At 36.8% G+C, this 19,335-nt stretch overlaps 3 protein-coding genes across 6 annotated transcripts in view; 2 read left to right on the forward strand and 1 right to left on the reverse strand.

The window, feature by feature from the left end:
• Positions 1-7,210, forward strand: part of nwd2 (NACHT and WD repeat domain containing 2) — a 122,259-nt gene extending 115,049 nt beyond the window's left edge. For all 4 annotated transcript variants that reach the window (XM_005172360.4, XM_009303553.4, XM_073907428.1 and 1 more), the window contains exon 8: positions 996-7,210. In XM_005172360.4, coding sequence (XP_005172417.1) covers positions 996-4,901 — 3,906 coding nt within the window. In that variant the 3' untranslated portion in view covers positions 4,902-7,210. The remainder of the gene's footprint in view (positions 1-995) is intronic.
• Positions 1-19,335, reverse strand: part of LOC141375164 (uncharacterized) — a 340,778-nt gene that overhangs the window by 87,322 nt on the left and 234,121 nt on the right. The gene's annotated exons all lie outside the window — the stretch shown is intronic.
• Positions 17,182-19,335, forward strand: part of zgc:194930 — a 39,790-nt gene continuing 37,636 nt past the window's right edge. The window contains exon 1 of the mRNA NM_001130770.2: positions 17,182-17,463. The gene's annotated coding sequence lies outside the window, so the exon portion shown is untranslated. The remainder of the gene's footprint in view (positions 17,464-19,335) is intronic.

Consider the following 19,335-nt stretch of genomic DNA (forward strand, 5'->3'; position numbering starts at 1 on the left):
CTAATGTTAGTTCACAGATGATGAGCCTGGGGACCTTGACTAACTCCCTCGTCCTTGCTTGTTCTCTCTCTTTCACTGTCCTTCTGTGTAAAGTACACACTAAAGAAACATGTTCTAAATATATGAAAATCAATCAATTTTATCAAGGGTGTATCATTCTCTTGACTGTTATATCTGGTACGATTTCCTGGTTGGTACGACTGGCTCTTGGTTTTACACTGCTCTTGTCAATGTAGTGCTGTATTAACAGCCACACAGTACAGCAAATAAGAGCAGGCTGATGCATTCATGTAGCAATCTGGACACACAAATCCCTAGGCTAATCACACACACAGGCACATACACTCACACAGCAGACCTTTTCAAAATCGTAGCTTTAGAAGAACATTTTATCATTAATTGTCAGCCTCTGCAGAGAGAAATAATATTTCATGTTTTCATGAATCACAGCTGGGGGCAGCCTTTAACCACATCCAAGAGAGAGAGAGAGGGGTGTTGTTGAGGATGAGAGAATGATTCAAACTGATTTAGAAAATCTTCAGCACAAGAAATCTGACTCCATTGCTGTGGAGTGCATTTGATTATCTTCTATACAGTCATTCTTCTTGGTTTTCCTTCCTCACACTCTGAGGTGTCAAGGTTAGTGCACAATGGATCTACTAAATAATGGATGGACTGTAGTTATTTGAGATATGTTTACTAGAGCCATACTTGCAATCAGGTCAGAGCAGTTCCTGGGTTTTAAATCATGTGTTTTATAACACCAAGTCACAAGATAATTTTAAACAGTTTTAAAATGTGTATAATAGGTACGTTATATCAGTTTCCAAATGGCCAATTTACTAAATTCATATCATAATTTTAACAAACAAAATAACATACATGTGTGGAGCCTTTCATATTTAAAATAAATAAAGTATAATTGAAATGAACATTCAGTAGACTGCACATACATTCTGTATTTCTGAGCTGTTGTTTCATTTTCATTTGTTTAGGCCTATTCATGGATACAGAAAGAGATGGGACCAGAAACAGACCCAGTGGTCATTGTCAGATTCATCGGTTCCACTGACTTCTCTACTGACCTCCGCACCCTGCTGCAGAGCATCTGTGAGCAGATTGCCATCAACTATCGGTGCCTGATCCATTTCTTACCAAACAAGATCCAGGAGATGAGAGAACTGCTGGTGAATTTGCTGGGGGAGTCGTCATTCCACCGACCTCTTGTCATTATTCTAGATGCCTTGGAGCAGTTGTCAGACGCAGACGAGGCTCGAAAACTGTGGTGGCTCCCGGTCCACCTGCCACGTACAGTTCGAATAGTAGTGTCCACCCTGCCCAACAAGCACGGAATACTGCAGAAGCTGCGTTGCCTGATACATGATGAGGAAGCCTATGTTGAACTAATGCAAAGAGATCGCAAAGCTTGCAGTCAGACCCTTAAACAGCAGCTTCTGGGTGTCAAAAGGAAGGTGACGTCTGGCCAACAGATATATGTTAATGAGGCAATGGCAAAATGTACACTTCCTATGTTTGTTAACCTCATCTACAGAGAGGTTGTTCACTGGAGATCGCACAAGGATGTGGATGACAAATCGTTGTGTTCCACAGTACACGAAAGTATTGAGCAGCTTTTCTACTCAGTTGAAAATAAGCTTGGCTCACGCTTTGTCTTTCGGGCACTGGGCTACATCACAATGGCACGGGCAGGCCTGACTGAGCTGGAGCTAGAGGATATCTTATCTTTAGATAACAGTGTCCTAGGGGACATCATGGTGAGCTCTAATCTCAAAAGCCCACTGCGTATTTCCTATGATTTCATAGCTCGGCTAAAAGAAGAACTTGAAGGTTATTTAGTGGAGCGTCAGGTCCATAATGTAACACTAATGGTGTGGGCAAATCGGCATCTACATCTCATAGCACAGAAGCTGTACCTCAGTAACGAAGAAGACGTGCATCAAATGCATAGCCTTTTGGCTGAGTACTTTCTTGGGGCATGGGCAGGTGGCAGAAAGAAAATATTCCACTGCGACAATAATCACTTTGCCTCATTGAATATCTCTCAGCATCGAAATCCTCACAACCAACAGAGCCTTCATGGCCATGACAAAGCTTCTGCTGACAAGCACTCATATGACAGACAGACACCTGAGCAACCCTGGGTGTTCCAATGTAATCTGCTGGAGCCGGACATCTTCTTTGTCAACCACCGTAAGATGACAGAGCTCACATACCACTTGACAAGGAGCGGCCGCACAGATGATCTCATGTATGGTGTCATCATGAACTTCAGTTGGCTCTACACTATGATAAAGATAGGGCAATTTGACAAGGCCCTGTCTGACATTGACCTAGCCTACAGCTATACGCAAGAAAAGGAGCTAAAGTTTCTTGCAACTACACTCCGCAGTATAAAGCTTAAAGTGACAAAGAATCCAGCATCACTGTCTGCTGAACTACAGCAAAGGCTCCTTCCAGTGGTCACATCCCTTCCTAAACTCAGACACCTCCTGCTTGAGTGTGACAAGGACGGCCCTAAATACTGCTCCATCGTGCCACTTCACTCCTCTATGGATGTGACCTACAGTCCAGAGAGATTGCCGCTCAGTTCTAGCTACATGCAGATAGTTGAGACTCTGCCTACATTAGCTCCAAACATAGTCATTGTGGCTCTTGAAGATGGGTCCGTCAGCACTTGGGATGTTGAAAGCAGACAGCTGCTAAGACAGATAGACACAGCAAGGTCAGTTGTTCTTGGAATTAGACTAACCACTGATGAGAAATATCTGGTAGTGGCCACTACAAAAAATACACTGCTCATTTATGACAACCACAAGTCTTGTTTGTTGTCTGAGGTAGAGGTCAAAGGGTCCAAACACTGTGGGATCACTGGTGGGGTGGCATTCATTAATGGATTTACCTTGTCCAGCCACCATGCCTTAGCTTGGCTTGAGGCAAGCAAAGATGTCAGTGTGATTGATTTGCTGTACGGCTGGCCATTGTATCAGTTCCATTGCTGGTATGAGGTAACCTGTGTCCAGTGTTCCCCAGATGGAATGTATGCTTTCTGTGGACAGTACCTCAACACAACCACAATATTCCACCTTGGTAGTGGGGATAAGCTTGCCACAATGACTTCTGAATTCTCAGGTGGTTTCGTGAAGTCCATTCTGATTCTAGACACAATCAATCAAATGGTGATGATTGACAATGAGGGCAGTCTCTCCGTATGGAGCACCAAAGATATCACAAACCCCAAGCTAATGGAGGATTATGACTGCAGAGGAGATGATAGTGAGGTGGTGGGCATAGAGCTCTCAGAGGATCAGCGATCCATTCTAATCTGCAAAGCAAGAAGCATTGAGGTTCTGGACACCAAAATTTGGAAGATGGCTGAAAAGTTTAAGGCCAAGCGCACTGAGAAGTTTGTGGCAGCTGTTCTCTCCAAGAATAGCCAAAGTATAATAGCCTCCATGGAGAACACATCATCCATATTTGTGTGGAGGAGAGACAGTGGACAGTGCATGGCCAGCTTGATAGAGATATCGGGAGCCATTGTAAAGCTAATCAAATCAACACACCATAACTTGCTTCTGTCTGTGGCCAGCAGTGGGGTGCTTTCCGTGTGGGATATCGACATTATAACAGCCATGTCGAACATTGATAAAACTGGAAAACCTATCCAAATTCTGCAACTCTCTGGCAGAGAGGATTTTGTATACACCATGGATGGGTCAGAAGTCATCCATAAATGGAACTACAGCACAGGTTTCATTGAAATGGTGTTCAAACATGAAGGACTTGTTGAGAACTGTGTCCTGACAACATCAGGTGACCTAATGGTGACATCTGACGATAAAAGTAGTCAGTACATCTGGCATACGACCACAGGTGAGAATATATTCCGTATCAATGGCCAGAAAATCTCACAGCTTCTCATCACGCACAATGACCAATTTGTTGTGTCACTTTGTGAGCAGAATGCCTCTCGTGTCTGGAGGCTTGCCACTGGTCACAAGGTGTGCAACATTCTGGTAACACTTCAACATGCCCTCATTACTACAGCAAACACATTCCTTGTGGGTGCAAACAAGAATAAGCTGCTGGCTGTTAGCTTATGGTCAGGGAGTGTTTCCAAAAAGTTTATCTGTGATGATGGGATCACCATTGTTAACTTCAAGTTAATCCCTGACAGTCCAGATTTTGTTGTCTTCATCACCTCCACTGAAACGGTATTCATCTGGAGTGTTGCCGATGAGTCAGTATGTAGACGGGTGCAACTCCCCAACAACTTCTTAAAGAACCTGGAAGATTTCCAAATTTCACCGAATGGGAAATTGGGCATTGTCTCAAAAGGTGATGAGAACATCAATGTTCTAGACCTACACAGTGGTAAGCTGCGTCTGGTGCATGCTGCTGGCATAATATGGCGGCAAAAGCTTTCAAGAGATGGACGCTACTTAGTATACATCTGTTTCCGGAACTGCGATGAAGATGATGATGCAGGTGTGGTTTCAAGCCTGATTGTCATGAGACTGGCAGATGGTAAGAGTATCGGGACCTGTTCCCTTTACAAAACGCCAACCTATCTGTGCCTATCACAGCGAGCACTTAACATCATTGTCGGATTTGAGGATGGCAGCATTGGCACTTATACAGTGGTTGATCGTGTAGATGCTGCTCTGAAGATCAAGATCGCCACCTCAAACAGTCGCCAAATTGTTAACAACGCCTCACAGAAAGTACGACCCAAGTGTAGCAACAATGCCTTCAAGACCATTGCTGACTGTGTGTGGAGAGAATCCACTGAGGTCTTCTCTCGAGACAGTCCTATCAACGTGTCTGATGGTGGGGAGCCAGAGACCACCACACCCACAAAGAAAACTGAACTGCTGCAATGAGACTGCCCTCTGTTGGACATTATGGGCAAGAAGAAACAAGGCCAGGTTTGGAACAGGTGATTATTGTTTACATCAACTTTGATTCAGCTGCACAGATGAGTTCTCTGGGTAACACATAGCAACTGGCCAATTGATATTAAGCTGCACATAAGCTGCAATGCCACCTTGATTTCTCCTTTCTATCAGCAACTTCACGTAAAATGTACATCATGATATTGATATCATATTATGGAACAAAATAATTTAAAACAAATGTCATTCATCCCAAAAGCCAGGCATGTTGGCTCAATTATATGTTCTTCCTTCTCATGTGTATGCCAGTGTGGCCATGTTGTATGTATTCAGTCGAATAAGCCATACTGTCACTTAATACAGAAGCATAGAAAAATGTAATATATTTTTAGCCATATAAAAGTTGCTGCCATTTTTGTTTTTCTTAATGTTCATCTGTCTGTTTCTTAGCGTCCTCTGGTACTGTACTAAAATCAAACTTTTGTACATATGTGTACATATGTACTTTGGCTGCTGCAGTTTGTGCAACTACTTAGAAAATGTTACGTTGTGCTAAATGCAATCAAAGTGAGTGCCTGGATTTTAACTTTTACTTTGTTACAGAAACTGATGAAGAAAAAATGCAGGGAATTTCTAAACAAAAACAAAAAAAAAAATAACTTAATACAAATAATCATCATTATAATTCAGCATACAATGAACATTCAGCATACAATTATTACAAATTTGGTTAATTTGGAATTACAATCATTACAATGAGGATCATTTGGGAAGTATATTTCAGTGTTAAGGTGTTCAGACTATAGTCTGAAGTCATCCCGAGTTTCTTAATGAACTCAGAATGCATTTTAGACTGGTGTGGCAATTGTAAATGACAGGCAGAGTTAAAGCCATCCTCATGTTTAATGCCACAAATTACTGTCCCTCTAGTTTTTGATCAATCGTTTTATTTGATAGTTTATATCTGACCACTGCTGAACTATTTAAATTCATTATTGAGGGTGATGCTGGGACGAGTATTTCTATTTTAACGCCTGACAGACTGATTCTGAGAAGGTCATACTCTGACTTGACTTAAAAAAAGAGATTAACTCTAGAAATGACATTACATTTAAAGAATGTGTTATTCTTTGTTTGTGCCAAGCTACAAATGTTGATTATTGATTTGAGGACTAAACCACTACTGGAGATTCATGTGTAGCATCTCACCAAGAGTATCTACGCCTTAATAGTTTGGTCATCTTATACAAATGTGTATTTGTAATTGTTAGCTCATGTTCTTTGTGAGGTAATGGTTGAATGTGTGCTTGAAAAAGAAAACAATACTTTGTAATTTCATGTTATAGAAGACTTAAATATATTTATGAATAGATTCTATGTTGTCATGAACAAGGCTGATTTATGAATGGTGTTTGCCATGGCAGTGTTTGGTGGATGCACTTTATTTTAAACGGGTTGTTCGCCGAGTTTGACTTTGAAAAATGTGTCAACGAATGCTCACTCTACAATTTTTGCCTTCAGTTATGGGTAGTCACTGGCATGTCGCAAACGAAAGTAATTTCATCACGATCAGCCATGCCCCATTCAGACTCTCCTCTCCATAACTCAAGGGCTATTCCGTCAAATTGTATGTTTACCTCTGGAGATACTGACACATATAGGCCCATTTACCACCCACAACCTGTAGCAGTATTCAGGTGTAATTAGCCTCTCCCGCTGAAGTGTTTGAAACCTACAGTATAGATATTTGCCAAAGTTTTATTTTTATTTTTACATTTTTAGTATTATAATTTTGTTTTGTTTTCAGAATGTTAAATGGTGTTGTTTGTGACCTACGCATTACTTTTCTGGACTTTTCTGGCTTTGTTGTGTTTTCTAGCATAACTATGAAAAAGAAGATGCATTATCTTTGCTAAGATATTGACAAAGTCCTCTATTATATAGGAATGCCAGTTTTAGAGTATATTTGAATGTGTCCATATGAGAGCAGTTGAACAGTATATTATATGTTATGTAACTTGAATGACTTTTAACTACATATGTTTGCAAAACATAGTTCACATACTGGTATTGAATGTGTTTATTGTATTATTTGTATTGTCGAGATTGAAGATCCCTGTTTAGAGATATATATTTTCATAAATGTTGTACTTACATTTTGTTACAAAGTTGTTTAAGTATTCTGGAAAAAGAAATAGCAGAAAAAAATTGTGTCTGAAAGCAATATGACTTAGTGTGTTTGCCTTGTTTGTATGGGACATTTAATGTAATAAAATGTTTTCTTTCTGCCTCTTAAATTGCATTATTGTCCTCTGGATATATCATTATAAGGCAGGGGAGTCAAGCTCAATTCCTGGCGGGCCACAGCCCTGCACAGTTTAGTATCAGGCCTACTTATCTGTAGGTATCAAACAAGCCTAAAGCACTCAATTAGTTTGATCAGGTGTGTTTAATTGGGGTTGGAACTAAACTGTGCAGAGCTGCGGCCATCTAGAAACTGAGTTAGACCTGTGGTCTAAGGCCCAGTTTATACTAATATGTTTTAGTTATAAAAAACTTAAGTTTTGCTACGGTTGTGGCTTCCGTCCACACTACTAGTTTTTGAGCGCCAAAGATGGAGGTTTTTGAAAATGCTGAAGATGTTTGCATTTTAAAATGCTGCTCCGATTCAGTGTGGATGGGAGAAACCTGAGACATCTGAAAATGGACGTGTGGCTGCAGACATTCGTCTATCTAACTGGGGCTTTTTCCTCAATATTAAGTAGCCTAAACAAAGTTCAATCTTGTATTTCCTCCTAGTAAGTTCAGACTTCACAAGCTTAATATGGAAAACAAACTCCCACGTTGGGTAAATCTTCAAAGGGAACTGTGTACTTTATAACCTAATTCACATCACTCTGGCTGTGTTGTTTCAATATCTCAACAATAAAATGAAAACATGATATGAGGAACTGCCTATTTATATAAGCAACTTAACAGACACCATATTTTTATCAAAACGGAGCCTATAACATAACTGCCTCTTTCATTTTCATTAAAAAATACGAAACATACGTTCTCTTTTGCTGAAAATCACTTTTAATAATGAACAATGGCAATTATAAAAGTAAAACAAACAATAAGTTTATACATTATAGGAAATAAATGCAAGCAATCAGTCAAATGTGCAGAATCATTTAATGTGGTTCCATTAATTAATATATTAACTTATCTCTGCCTTCAGCCAAAACACGTTACCTGGGAACAAGAAATATATTAAAAAGACTAAAGTCGGGGAATATGTCATTAGATATAGACAACAAAATGAAATAAATATCACATTTAACAAATATAGTGAGATTAGATCCAGCGGCAGATCCTTGAAGAACGGTCCAACATGCACAGCTCTCAATGTTGCATCGCATGCCAGAGTGTGTGTGTGGCCATTTGATGTGCGTTTTTAGCAGTATAGTGTGGACGAAGAGTTGTTTAAACGCTTGGTGAAATGAAAAAGTTTGTACAAGGATCGTTTTTATTCTAAAACGCCGTTTTGAAACTAAAATGTGTTCGTGTAAACAGGGCCTGAGGCAGTCGTTCCCTGAGTGGAGGTTGGGATCCCCTGGGGGGGTCGCGGGACAATGACAGGGGGTCGTTTGGCGAATTACAAAATCAAATAATTCTTATTTGATTTTCTAATTCTTAACTATTAGAACTACCATATTTTAACCATAACCCACAGAAGATAAAAATGTTCGTTTTTTTTTTGCAACATCATGCAAATGAAAAGTCATCAGCCTTTAAATAAAAAAATAAAAAAAAGAACTTCATAGGATTGTGTGTTTACACTAGATTAACAACACAGCAGTAGCGTCAGCTACAGCAGATTGATTTTATTGCACCAGGCTAAACTTACTGACACCTTTATGGCAATCAAATACATTAAAAATAAATACAGGTCAAAACTGAACATTGAGGATGATCTCTGAAATCTGATTGGCAGTTTCCAAAATTAAACCAAGAATAGGCTTGTGATAAAATATAGTGTCCACCATTGAGTGGTCTCATTCGGTGAGGTTAAACCTTTTAAACCCCAGTGCTATTTTGAGATTTCCACCTGGATTTTGCCTACCCAAATTTAAAGCTTCCCAAATCCACATGCAGAGGTGTAAATGCAAAATTTTTTATATCATTTTAAAGAAACCCCTTTGAATTTTCATAAAACACTATTGAAAGTGTTTAAAATACCTGTATATGTTGTCTGTGTTATAATGAACACCTAAAAAAAAAAGCACTTCTGTATTTTTTTATAAACTCAAATTGGAAAGTGTACCTTTTAGGTTTTGTGTGGTCTAGCTTGTTGTAATTAATTTTGTTAGTTCCTGCACATGTCTGTAAACATAGGAAAATAAAAATGTCTCTACTATAATCTATGCAAAAGTTGTTGTATTTTAACTGATAAGAGGTGCTATACAAGCCACAGGGACCGATCCTTGTTTACATATTTCACTATTCTTTTGTTTGATCAAACATAATTCACTGGGTTTGGACCACTTCAGACATATAAAAGGATTACTTATGCACATCACACTAAAAACAGAGGAGAAATTGCCCTGAAGTGCACAGCATAAGGTAAGAGATGACAGCTATCTGTGCTATCTTGGGCTGCTTATTGATCATAAATGTATTGTTTTCACTTCTCCGCCATGGAAACACAGCAATTCATTCGACAACTATTTGATATGTGAAAGTAATTCAGTAAAAAGAATGTTAGAACCGTATGAGTACCGGCAAGAGCTTTCATTTGTGCTATAACTTGTACATGTGTCATATATGAACCACATATAAAACATGAAATGAACCAATGTTCAATACCCAGCTCGGGTATCCAAAATACTGTGTATTTATGTGTAAATAACTTTTGTACAGTAAAATTAAAAATCAAAATCATGCAAATATGCATAAAATATAGCTTCTACACTTTTAAACGAAACTACTTAAGGGGGTCTGGTGCAATGCTAGCCCTTTACATTTAAAAGCGAAAGTCGATGACGTACTGGGTCCGCGGAGTTTGAGTATTACACAAATTAATAAATAATTATAAAAAAGATATGGTTGTTAGATTGTTGCAGTATTTTGTGTTGTCTATCTGCTCATGTTTATACAGCGTCATTGCTGTGTGCCTAACATTTGTAGCCTATATTTATAACCACCTCAGAGGAATTTGGGGGTCTAAATCACTGGCATTGTTATTTTAGGGGGCGCGGGCTAAAACATTTACAAACCCCTTTTCTAAGGCAACACTTTATTTTAAGATTCCTTTGTTAAACATTGTTGCATGTATTTACTTACAGTTTTTCTCAGTCGCTTTGGTGCATTTCTCACAACACTATTTACATTTACACAACAGTTTATGCATTTCTCAAAACAATTAGTCATTTGTGCACATCATGGTAGCAGTTTCTCATTTCTTCCAACACATTGTGAAAGCTTTTGGACGTGCAACAATTGCTTTCACACAACTCTCTGCTGTTTATAACATTATCATTTGCTTATGTCATGTCAGTCAAAATTAACTAAACTTGTAAATGCTGAATAGACATTCCATATAAAACTAATAGTCCTCATTTCATTACTTGAGTCATTACATACAAAAATGTTGAACTATTTTTCAAAATCTGTCTAGCAAATTTTATTTAAAAAAATGTAAATCTTTATTTTCCTGACAATTTCTTCAAAATTGAACAATTTTATGAATGATTTACAGACATGTGTGTGTTGTAGGTTCAGTTGCGATATATACTGCAATATTGTTTACAGTTGTGCACAGCTCTACTCTACCCAAAGAAAGTTTGTTTGTTGTAAATAAGGGTTTATTTATTCTTTTGCACAATGCTGTGAATAAATTAGAATTGTAAAGAGCAAATGCAGAGTAAAAATGTGATACATACATAGTCAGTATCTTGTACTTAGACACCTCACTAAATGCAGTGATGTCTAACTTTACTGTAGTCTTCAAATGGCTGTGCTAATAGTATATAGTGCTTTCTTGAGCATTTTCAGGAAGTGTCACCAACATCTGACTTTTTGGCATTGAAAAAATGTACAGAGTAAACTGTCATAATGAAAAAATGACAAAGCTATCTTGTTCATAAACAATGGTGTCAGGACTTTTTATCTTGATGACACTGACTCTTTGATTGACATCAATACTTGCTTTTTAGACATGAACTATCCATTTTGAGCATGTGATGCGCTTTTGCAGGTTATCTAGGTTTTGCAGTTTGTACCAATTGTTTTGAGAAATGCATTAACTGTTGTGCAGAAATGTACTAGTGTTGTGAGAAATGCACCACAGCGACTGAGAAAAACTGAAAGTAATACAAATTAATAATGCATAATTACATGCAACCTTAACCCCAACCATAAAGTTGTGGTAGTTAAATCCCAGCAGGCACACAACATCAAAAGACGTTAATTTTAGTTTAGATTTAGGTTATGACAACAGGTGACCAAATCAATGTCTAGCCAGTGTCTAAGTGCAATGTTATTTAATGTTAATGTACTTTAATGTCCAATATCTACTTCTAATTACACTGATTTTTGGTTGATTTTAGGTTGTGTTGGAAAGTGACCAAAATCCAACGTCTCTTAGATGTCATAGTGGTAACGTCCACATAATGTCAATGTGGGATTGATTATAATCAGTCAATGTGTAGGTTGATTATAGGTTGGACGTTTGACCTTGATGCCGGCCTGACATTGGGTTCTAAAGTCAAACCGATTTTCATTTCCAAACAAAATCTAACGTCACCATGACATAGGGGTACGCTGGAGTACAACATCAATGTGACATCATGTTAATGTCCTGCAGGGATGTAACAAAGACTATAACAAAGACACCTCAAAAATAAAGTCTAACCCAATTTTCTTTATGAAAGAAAGTATAAGCAGAGTGCTTTATAAATATTTTTTTTTAAATGCATACAGTTACAGTTATACCTTTTATAATCCAGCTCATACAAATCTTTCTTTTTACTCAACTTACTTCATCACACTAAACCCTCAAGAGAAATATAGTTTACATGAGAAAATCTTTGTTAAAAATATTCCCTACATGACCCAATCTGAAACCTTGAATGATTTGGCTGATAATAGCTTTCCTCCCCTGTGCAGTGCTCGAATGTGTGCTAAAGTGTGTCAAACAGTGGGTAAGTGCTATTCCATATCAATTTCAATTACTGTTTGCACACATCCCAAATCTCCCGCACATGTGTGCATCAGTGCAGGCTTCAACACACAAACAAATGGTATCTAAGGGCAGGAATGCCAGTGTGTGGTCTCTATGGAAACTGAACCAGTGACATCAACCCCCTGTTGTGATGACTATGGAACTGGCATATTGTGTGTCAGAAAAAAAAACAACAACAAATGCATTCCACTTTTTTTTTTTTTTTTTACATCAACTCATCACGGCATAAACGCTCTTAGTCATCTCCCTCTAGGAACTTGCTGTGCTGTAACAGCACAATTGTCATCAAATAGTCAATATTTGCACTACTTAAAATAGCATGCTTATTCTGATCATCCTCCAGTTTCTGCTTTCATTTCCTGGTGCGAGTATTCTACGTAGGAGTGGAAATGTACTGCTGTTAAATTCTTCTGCATGATTTTGTGTGTACAAAATAAATGGCTGTGGCTTAAAAATAGATCAATAAAATAGAACTGATAAACTTTAAAAGTGTGCAGTCATATTGTGTCTAGGCTTTACCAATGCTGCCTTTATTTCATTCAAAACATTATATAATGTCAAAATATATTTTATTATGCCTTTTATTCATATTGTGGCAAAGCTGAATTTTCTGCAGTCACACTTCACAGTTACATTTTACATTGTTTGTTGATTAATCTAATATGCCAATTTTGTCCTCAAGAAGAGCCTTTAGTATTATGATAAATAAGGGCTTTATTATTTTCAATCACTATATTTTGTTTAAGTGTATTTTAATTAGTAGTATTTATTTGAAATGCACTTGTGATTAATCTGTCAAAAAGAAAGGGAAATTTTATATAATAGTATTTACAGCAAACAATAAGCCAATATGTATTACACAAGATTTGATAATGCTGCAGGCTGCTGACAGAGCTGACAAATGATAATTGCAAATAAGGTGTTGGATTACACTTGCATTTGTGAGGTCATTTGAATTTATTAAAACACAATTTTTATATACTGTGTGTGTTTGTGTGTGTGTGTATGTATGTATTTATATGTATGTATATGTATATATAAATATCTTTATTTTCTTAATGTAAAATTAAATTCATTAAATAACAAATAAAAACAAGTTCACAAACTAACAATACAGTTTATTAGCCATGTTTGTGATTAGATTTTAATATTTGTGTATCAATTTTTGTGACATGAAACTGCTGTGTTATCTTAACGTACAATTAAATCAAATTTAATTCCCAGTCAATTTAACTATTTTTCATATGAACTGAATTTGTGAATCGGCGACCATCACTGTTCACTGGGTAGTTATATTTTATTTTAGCAGGCTCTAACTTAACAATCTCACAGTGCTTATCATCTGACAGGGGCTTGAAATAGAAGGTTGAAAAGAAGCAAAGCAATAACATTAAAATCCTAATGGTTATAGACAGATTTTACAACATAAGAAAGAAAATGTATAAAAGAGCTTACTAGTTGACTCCGACTGTGTTTATTAAATGATTTGGATTAAATCAATCTCTCAAGTAAAAATCAAGTATTTTTACTCCTGCATCACAAAATACAATCCTGGGAAATGTTATTCAATTATTAATGTAAATTATTTCCTTGTAACAAAGCTGGCAACCCTAGATGTGGGTTATTTTGAGGGTAGATGGGACAAAAACATCTATATATCATAAGTTTTGTCACACTATGCAAAAGTAATAGCTGTTTTTTGCATTACTGTAAGGTATAGGTTTAGGGTTTGTGTATTTGTACAAACTAATAAAACACAATAGGTTAGACTCTGTCTCATGTATAAAACTACAACCCCAAATCAGAATAAGTTGGGTAAGAGTTGAAAAAGCAAAAAAAAAAAAGAAAATAGTAATTTCTAAATTTACGTTGTCTTGTATTTTATTGCAGAGAATACATAAAACATTATTCAATGTGTTCCTCATGTATTTTAGAAATACTAAAAGTTAATAAATAGTGTATATGCGGAGCTAGGGTTTCTTCCCATACTGATAGATTTCTGGTGAATGGTTAATGTGACTTTTTTTTCTATTTTTTATGGTTCCTTTCACAGCATCGATGTGGTATTATTAAATACAAGCAGTTAAAAAGACCTTGGCATTTATATAATTGTTAAAGCGTAAAACGATTCAAAAGCTGTTTACTCGCATGCGCCCGTCAGAATCGGCAGGCTAGCAGAGAAGCCCCGTTGAATATACTGGGGTTAATTAAATGTTTATATTTTAAAGACATGGTGAAGAAAAACGTAATGTAATGCAGTGCTTCTTGTACACTCTGACACTTATTTTATATTGGATATCCCTCAGCCAGTAGACATTGCTGATTTTTAAAGAAAACAGACCTTAAACGTGCTGATTTTGCAATGCCATACATTTCCCCGGAAACGCCTAACCCAGGTTACTGACCCATTAAAAGTTCTTTAGCGTAGTTCCGCATATACCCTTTTGGGTAAATAATGATGTGATTTGTAACAGGTGATGTTAAAAGGTGATTGTAACTACTGTAAAATATGGTACAAAAGCAGCATGTAAGAAAGTCCTAGTTCTTTAGGAGCAAAGATGGGCAGAGGATCGCTAGTTTGCCAACAAATACGTGAGAAAATTATTAAAATTTTTGAAAACAATGTTTCTCAAAGATAAAAAAGAAGCTATTTTACCTTTAACAGTGATTAAAAAATAGATAGGTAAAATAGTTCTCTAGAAAGTGAACACATGGTAAAAATATTATTTTTGTGAACTATCCATTTAAACAAAGTGAAGGAGAAAATAACTGCTGCTGTGACTGACTGGTATTCTTTATTAGCTTTTTATTCCTCCACAACATCTACATCACCTTTACTTCTCTTATTTATATACATGAAAAACTATTTAAAGTGTCTTTTTATGTTTTATAAACAGCAACATTTACATGCATTTTTTCTGGACACTAGGCCCACATTTGCATAAACTAAACAAACAGACATAAAAAACACAACCATTCAATAATTAACAAATATTACAATATTTAAAAGTCTAATTATTCATTCATTTTTTTTCAAGTTAGTCCTTTTATTAATCTGGGGTTGCCACAGTGGAATGAATCGCCAACTTATGCAGCATATGTTTTACGTAGCGGATGCACTACAGCTGCAACACATCTCTGGGAAACATCCATACAGACTCATACACTACAGACAATTTAGCCTACACAATTCACCTGTACCACATGTCTTTGGACTTGTGGGGGAAACCGGAGCACCTGGAGGAAACCCACGCAAACGCGGGGAGAGAACATGCAAAGTCCACACAAAAATGCCAACTGACCCAGCGACCTTCTTGCTTTAAGGCGACAGCACTACCTACTGCGCCACTGCGTAGCCCAAAAGTCTAATTATACACAGGCAACCTGTATCGTTTACCAGAAGGCAATAATTCATTATCATGAAATAAAACTGTGCAAGGGGTCAGCTAATATTTTAATAGTCTATTACTGTCTTGATGTGTACCCCAGCTATCTATGTGAACACTCAGATATTTATAAGAGCACACTTGTATAATGGGTTCTGCGTCGATAAATACAGGTGAAGATATAAGGTTGAGCATATTTAATGCTCATACAGTATATATATAATATAAGGTGAATGAATGAGGTTTATTATTTCTTCATTCCTTTCAGCTTAGTTCCTTAATTAATCAGGGGTCACCACAGCGAAATGAACCGCCAACTTATCCAGCATATGTTTTACGCAGCGGATGCCCTTCCAGCCACAACCCAACTCTGGGAAACACCCATACACTCTTTTAGACCTATACATTATACGGCCAATTTATCTTATTCAATTCACCTGTACTGCATGTGTTTGGACTGCGGGGGAAACCGGAGCACCTGGAGGAAACCGATGCCAACATGGGGAGAACATGCAAACTCCACACAGACAGAGCCGGGGCTTGAACCAGCAACCTTCTTGCTGTGAGGCGATTGTGCAACCCAATGCACCACCCTGAACGCATAAGGTTGTTAACAAATTTGACAAAACATTCTAGTCATAATTAAATGTTATTTCTTTGTTTTAAAAGTTTTAAGACTTTTACAAAAAAATGGCCAAGAATAAACCTGGTGTCGTTAGGACGTAAAGGACGTCCTGATTTCGTCCTGACAAATTTGAACACAAAAATGCTTGTATTCTCAACTTCCCTTGTGGGAAAAGTAAAGTAATAGCAAGTGAAGGCAGCATTAGAATAACAATGAGGGTGAGTAAATGATTAAGGACTATTAAATTAACTCCTTTAATACAGCAAGAAAAAAAAGATTAGGCCCCTGTACTATTTTTTGTCTCCTAAAATATGAATAAGTTGAATGCCATCATACTGTGAGTCAGTTTTTGACAGGTTTATTGTTCATCTGTGTTTGTGAGAACATTTTCAAACTTGTAACCCTCACAAATATAGAATAATACCAAACTATAGCTATAGGCTACATCCTCAAAAATTTAATAATTTACAATACATTAAACTTCACTTGACTGCCAGTCACAAAGTTATTTTAAGTTATTTTACAAACTTAACCCTCAGCTGGCATTGGAAATGGCCAGTTTTTGCTTACCTTAAGGCAACGCACACTCTACACACGTCCTGACTACTGATTAATATTAAGCAAACACTGCGAGCACAAGTAACCAATAAGGGAAGGAATGCTAAGATAAAGCCAGTGATATTTACACTAGCTCCATGTAACATTTAAAGTAACTTTTAGTGGGTCACACTGATAAATCCCACTCAAGTTCCCTTTTTATAAAATGCTTTAATATTACTAACATAGTACAAAGAAGTCTAGCTTTTATTTCTGTTTTGTCCAGATCCTCTTGAATGCACCTGCTACACCTGCCTAGGCTGCATGACGGTCATTTGTGCAGCTGCTGCTGTAATTATTTTCCTGCGTGCCAAAGATTTAAAGTGTGTTTCCCAGTTCGCTGAGTTTTCCTGATCCGTCGTCACATGGTTTGTCATTAACGTGCCGAGCTCAGGCCCTTCCCAGGACTGCCGTCTGAAATTCAAATGGACGTGTGGAGGAGCGGAGTCACGGGGGACCTTGGTTTACTCGGAAGCAAAAACACCAGGGGAAAATACACGTAAGGAAGGAGGAGGAAGCGGCTGCGATGTGCGCGCGACGTCTTTTGGTCATGGGAGAAGTTTTTGGGACACTCCGCTTTCTTAACGTCGCTTCGGTTTTAATTTAATTTATTTAGGAGACACAAACTGGGAAAATAAATGAACGCCGGAGTTATCCGTGAAATTGTAGCCCATCTGGCAAACGACAGCCACACCTTCATCATCAGTGGAACAGGTAAAGGTTTACATCATATAAGAGCCAAAGTTTTTCCCTTTCACCTGTTGCGCAGGGATCAGTTTAGTTCCATATTTGACATCTTTAAAATTTTAAATAGAAACAAAGTGCACTTTAATATCGATATGTCTTGTTTGCAGTATTATTACTGATTTTGTTCGGGAATATGAGCGATACAGTGTATCGAGTTGATTAGCAGGTGTTTATTATTAACCAACTCGTTGTTTAAGTTTATTGTTTATAGATTGTACGTGCACACAGAAGAAAGCAAGTTTTACTTGACTATTGATAGCTAGCCGAAAACAAATAACACCCTCGTGTTAAACCCATGATAAAAGTCGTGTTGAGCTTTTTCTTAGTTGCAATGAATAGACTAATGATGTAAAAGCTCTGAAGACAGAATCATGATGTTTTTGTAAACTAATTTATTTGCTGTATTCTAATTGAATGCAAATGTCAACCTTGCTACAAGTTTTCACCAAAATAGAGAAGCTGTTTCTACATTTTTTATGTAAGCAAATATTTTGCAGTGCTTTAAAAAATACTCAAACATATATGTCAATGTTTTCAAACTATTATATTTGAACCAAAGTCAAACTAGTGACAATTTCACATCTGTCATTTCCATAGCCAAGCTTTTCCCTCATAAATGCAAAAATGTTAAATAATAAAAAAAAAATAAAAAATAAATAAATAAATAAATAAAATCAACTCTTATCCTTTTGATTAGCATTGTTTCTTTTGGGTTGTGCAGTTTAATTCAAAGAATTTCTATTATGTTGTATACTGTAAACTCGTTAACGTTTTTGGTCACAAAATTATATTATAATATAAAAATTGTTTACAGATTAATATTTTTCGGATCTTATAACTCTGTGATTAGTTGTTAGATGATTAGATGTTTAAATATAAGCTAACATACAAACTTCACATACACTTTCTATGTATATTTATGTTTTGAGTTTTTAATAGTCATATCCATAATGCTAGAATTGCTCATAACATTTATTTGTGATGATGTATTATGTTGTTGTTACATGTATTCTTTATATATAAAATCTTAAACCATATCTTATTCTCATATCTTATTTATATCCTAAACCATTAATATCTCTAGCTTTAGAGTCAGCATTTAGTAAAATAAAAACAGCATTTGTCAGGTTTAATTAATTCCTTGCAACTCTCTTTCCTTGTTTTGGTAAAGTATATACGTGATTCAGGCAAGCTGTAGTTTGGTGGTTATTTGTATAATTTTAAATGTGGTTGAGGCCATTAATTCTACTGTGAACTCGCATATACCCTGTAGAAAAAGGTGTGTAGTTTGTAAAAGGTGTAGATGTTCTGCCCTTTGACAATTAAGGTATGAAGAAATAATAAAACAAAAAGCAATGATCTCTAGCACTTGCTGCATCCATCAATTTTTTTATGCTGCTTTCCTTACCTAACAAATGTCTACTGTAATCACCTGATTATCATTATTACTCTTTGGTTTATTTATAAAATTTTCATGAAATTAAACTCGCATTGTTGTGATAATGCAATTCATTTGAACAGTAGTGTATTTAACACTTCACACTAAAAGTAAAAGCTCATAAGCAACTGTGGTCATTTAAAAATATCCCTCTCAAATTGTAGAGTATAGTTTAGCCTTTTCCACGTAGCCAGTCTCTATAGGCTTAGTAGACTTGTGTTAATGTTTACAGTAGCTTTGAGGGGGGCTGAGCAGGTTTATGCAGTTTGTCTAGGTGTTTACAGTCAGACACTGTTTACTTTTTGACAAGGTCTTCTGTGCTGAGTAAGGTGTGGTCTGAGGTGGCCTGCAAAGGCCCACTGGGTCTTGTGCTCTGTCAAGCTCCGGGATTTTACCTTGAC

Source organism: Danio rerio, chromosome 7 (genome assembly GCF_049306965.1).
Source record: "Danio rerio strain Tuebingen ecotype United States chromosome 7, GRCz12tu, whole genome shotgun sequence".
Lineage (NCBI taxonomy): Eukaryota > Metazoa > Chordata > Actinopteri > Cypriniformes > Danionidae > Danio > Danio rerio.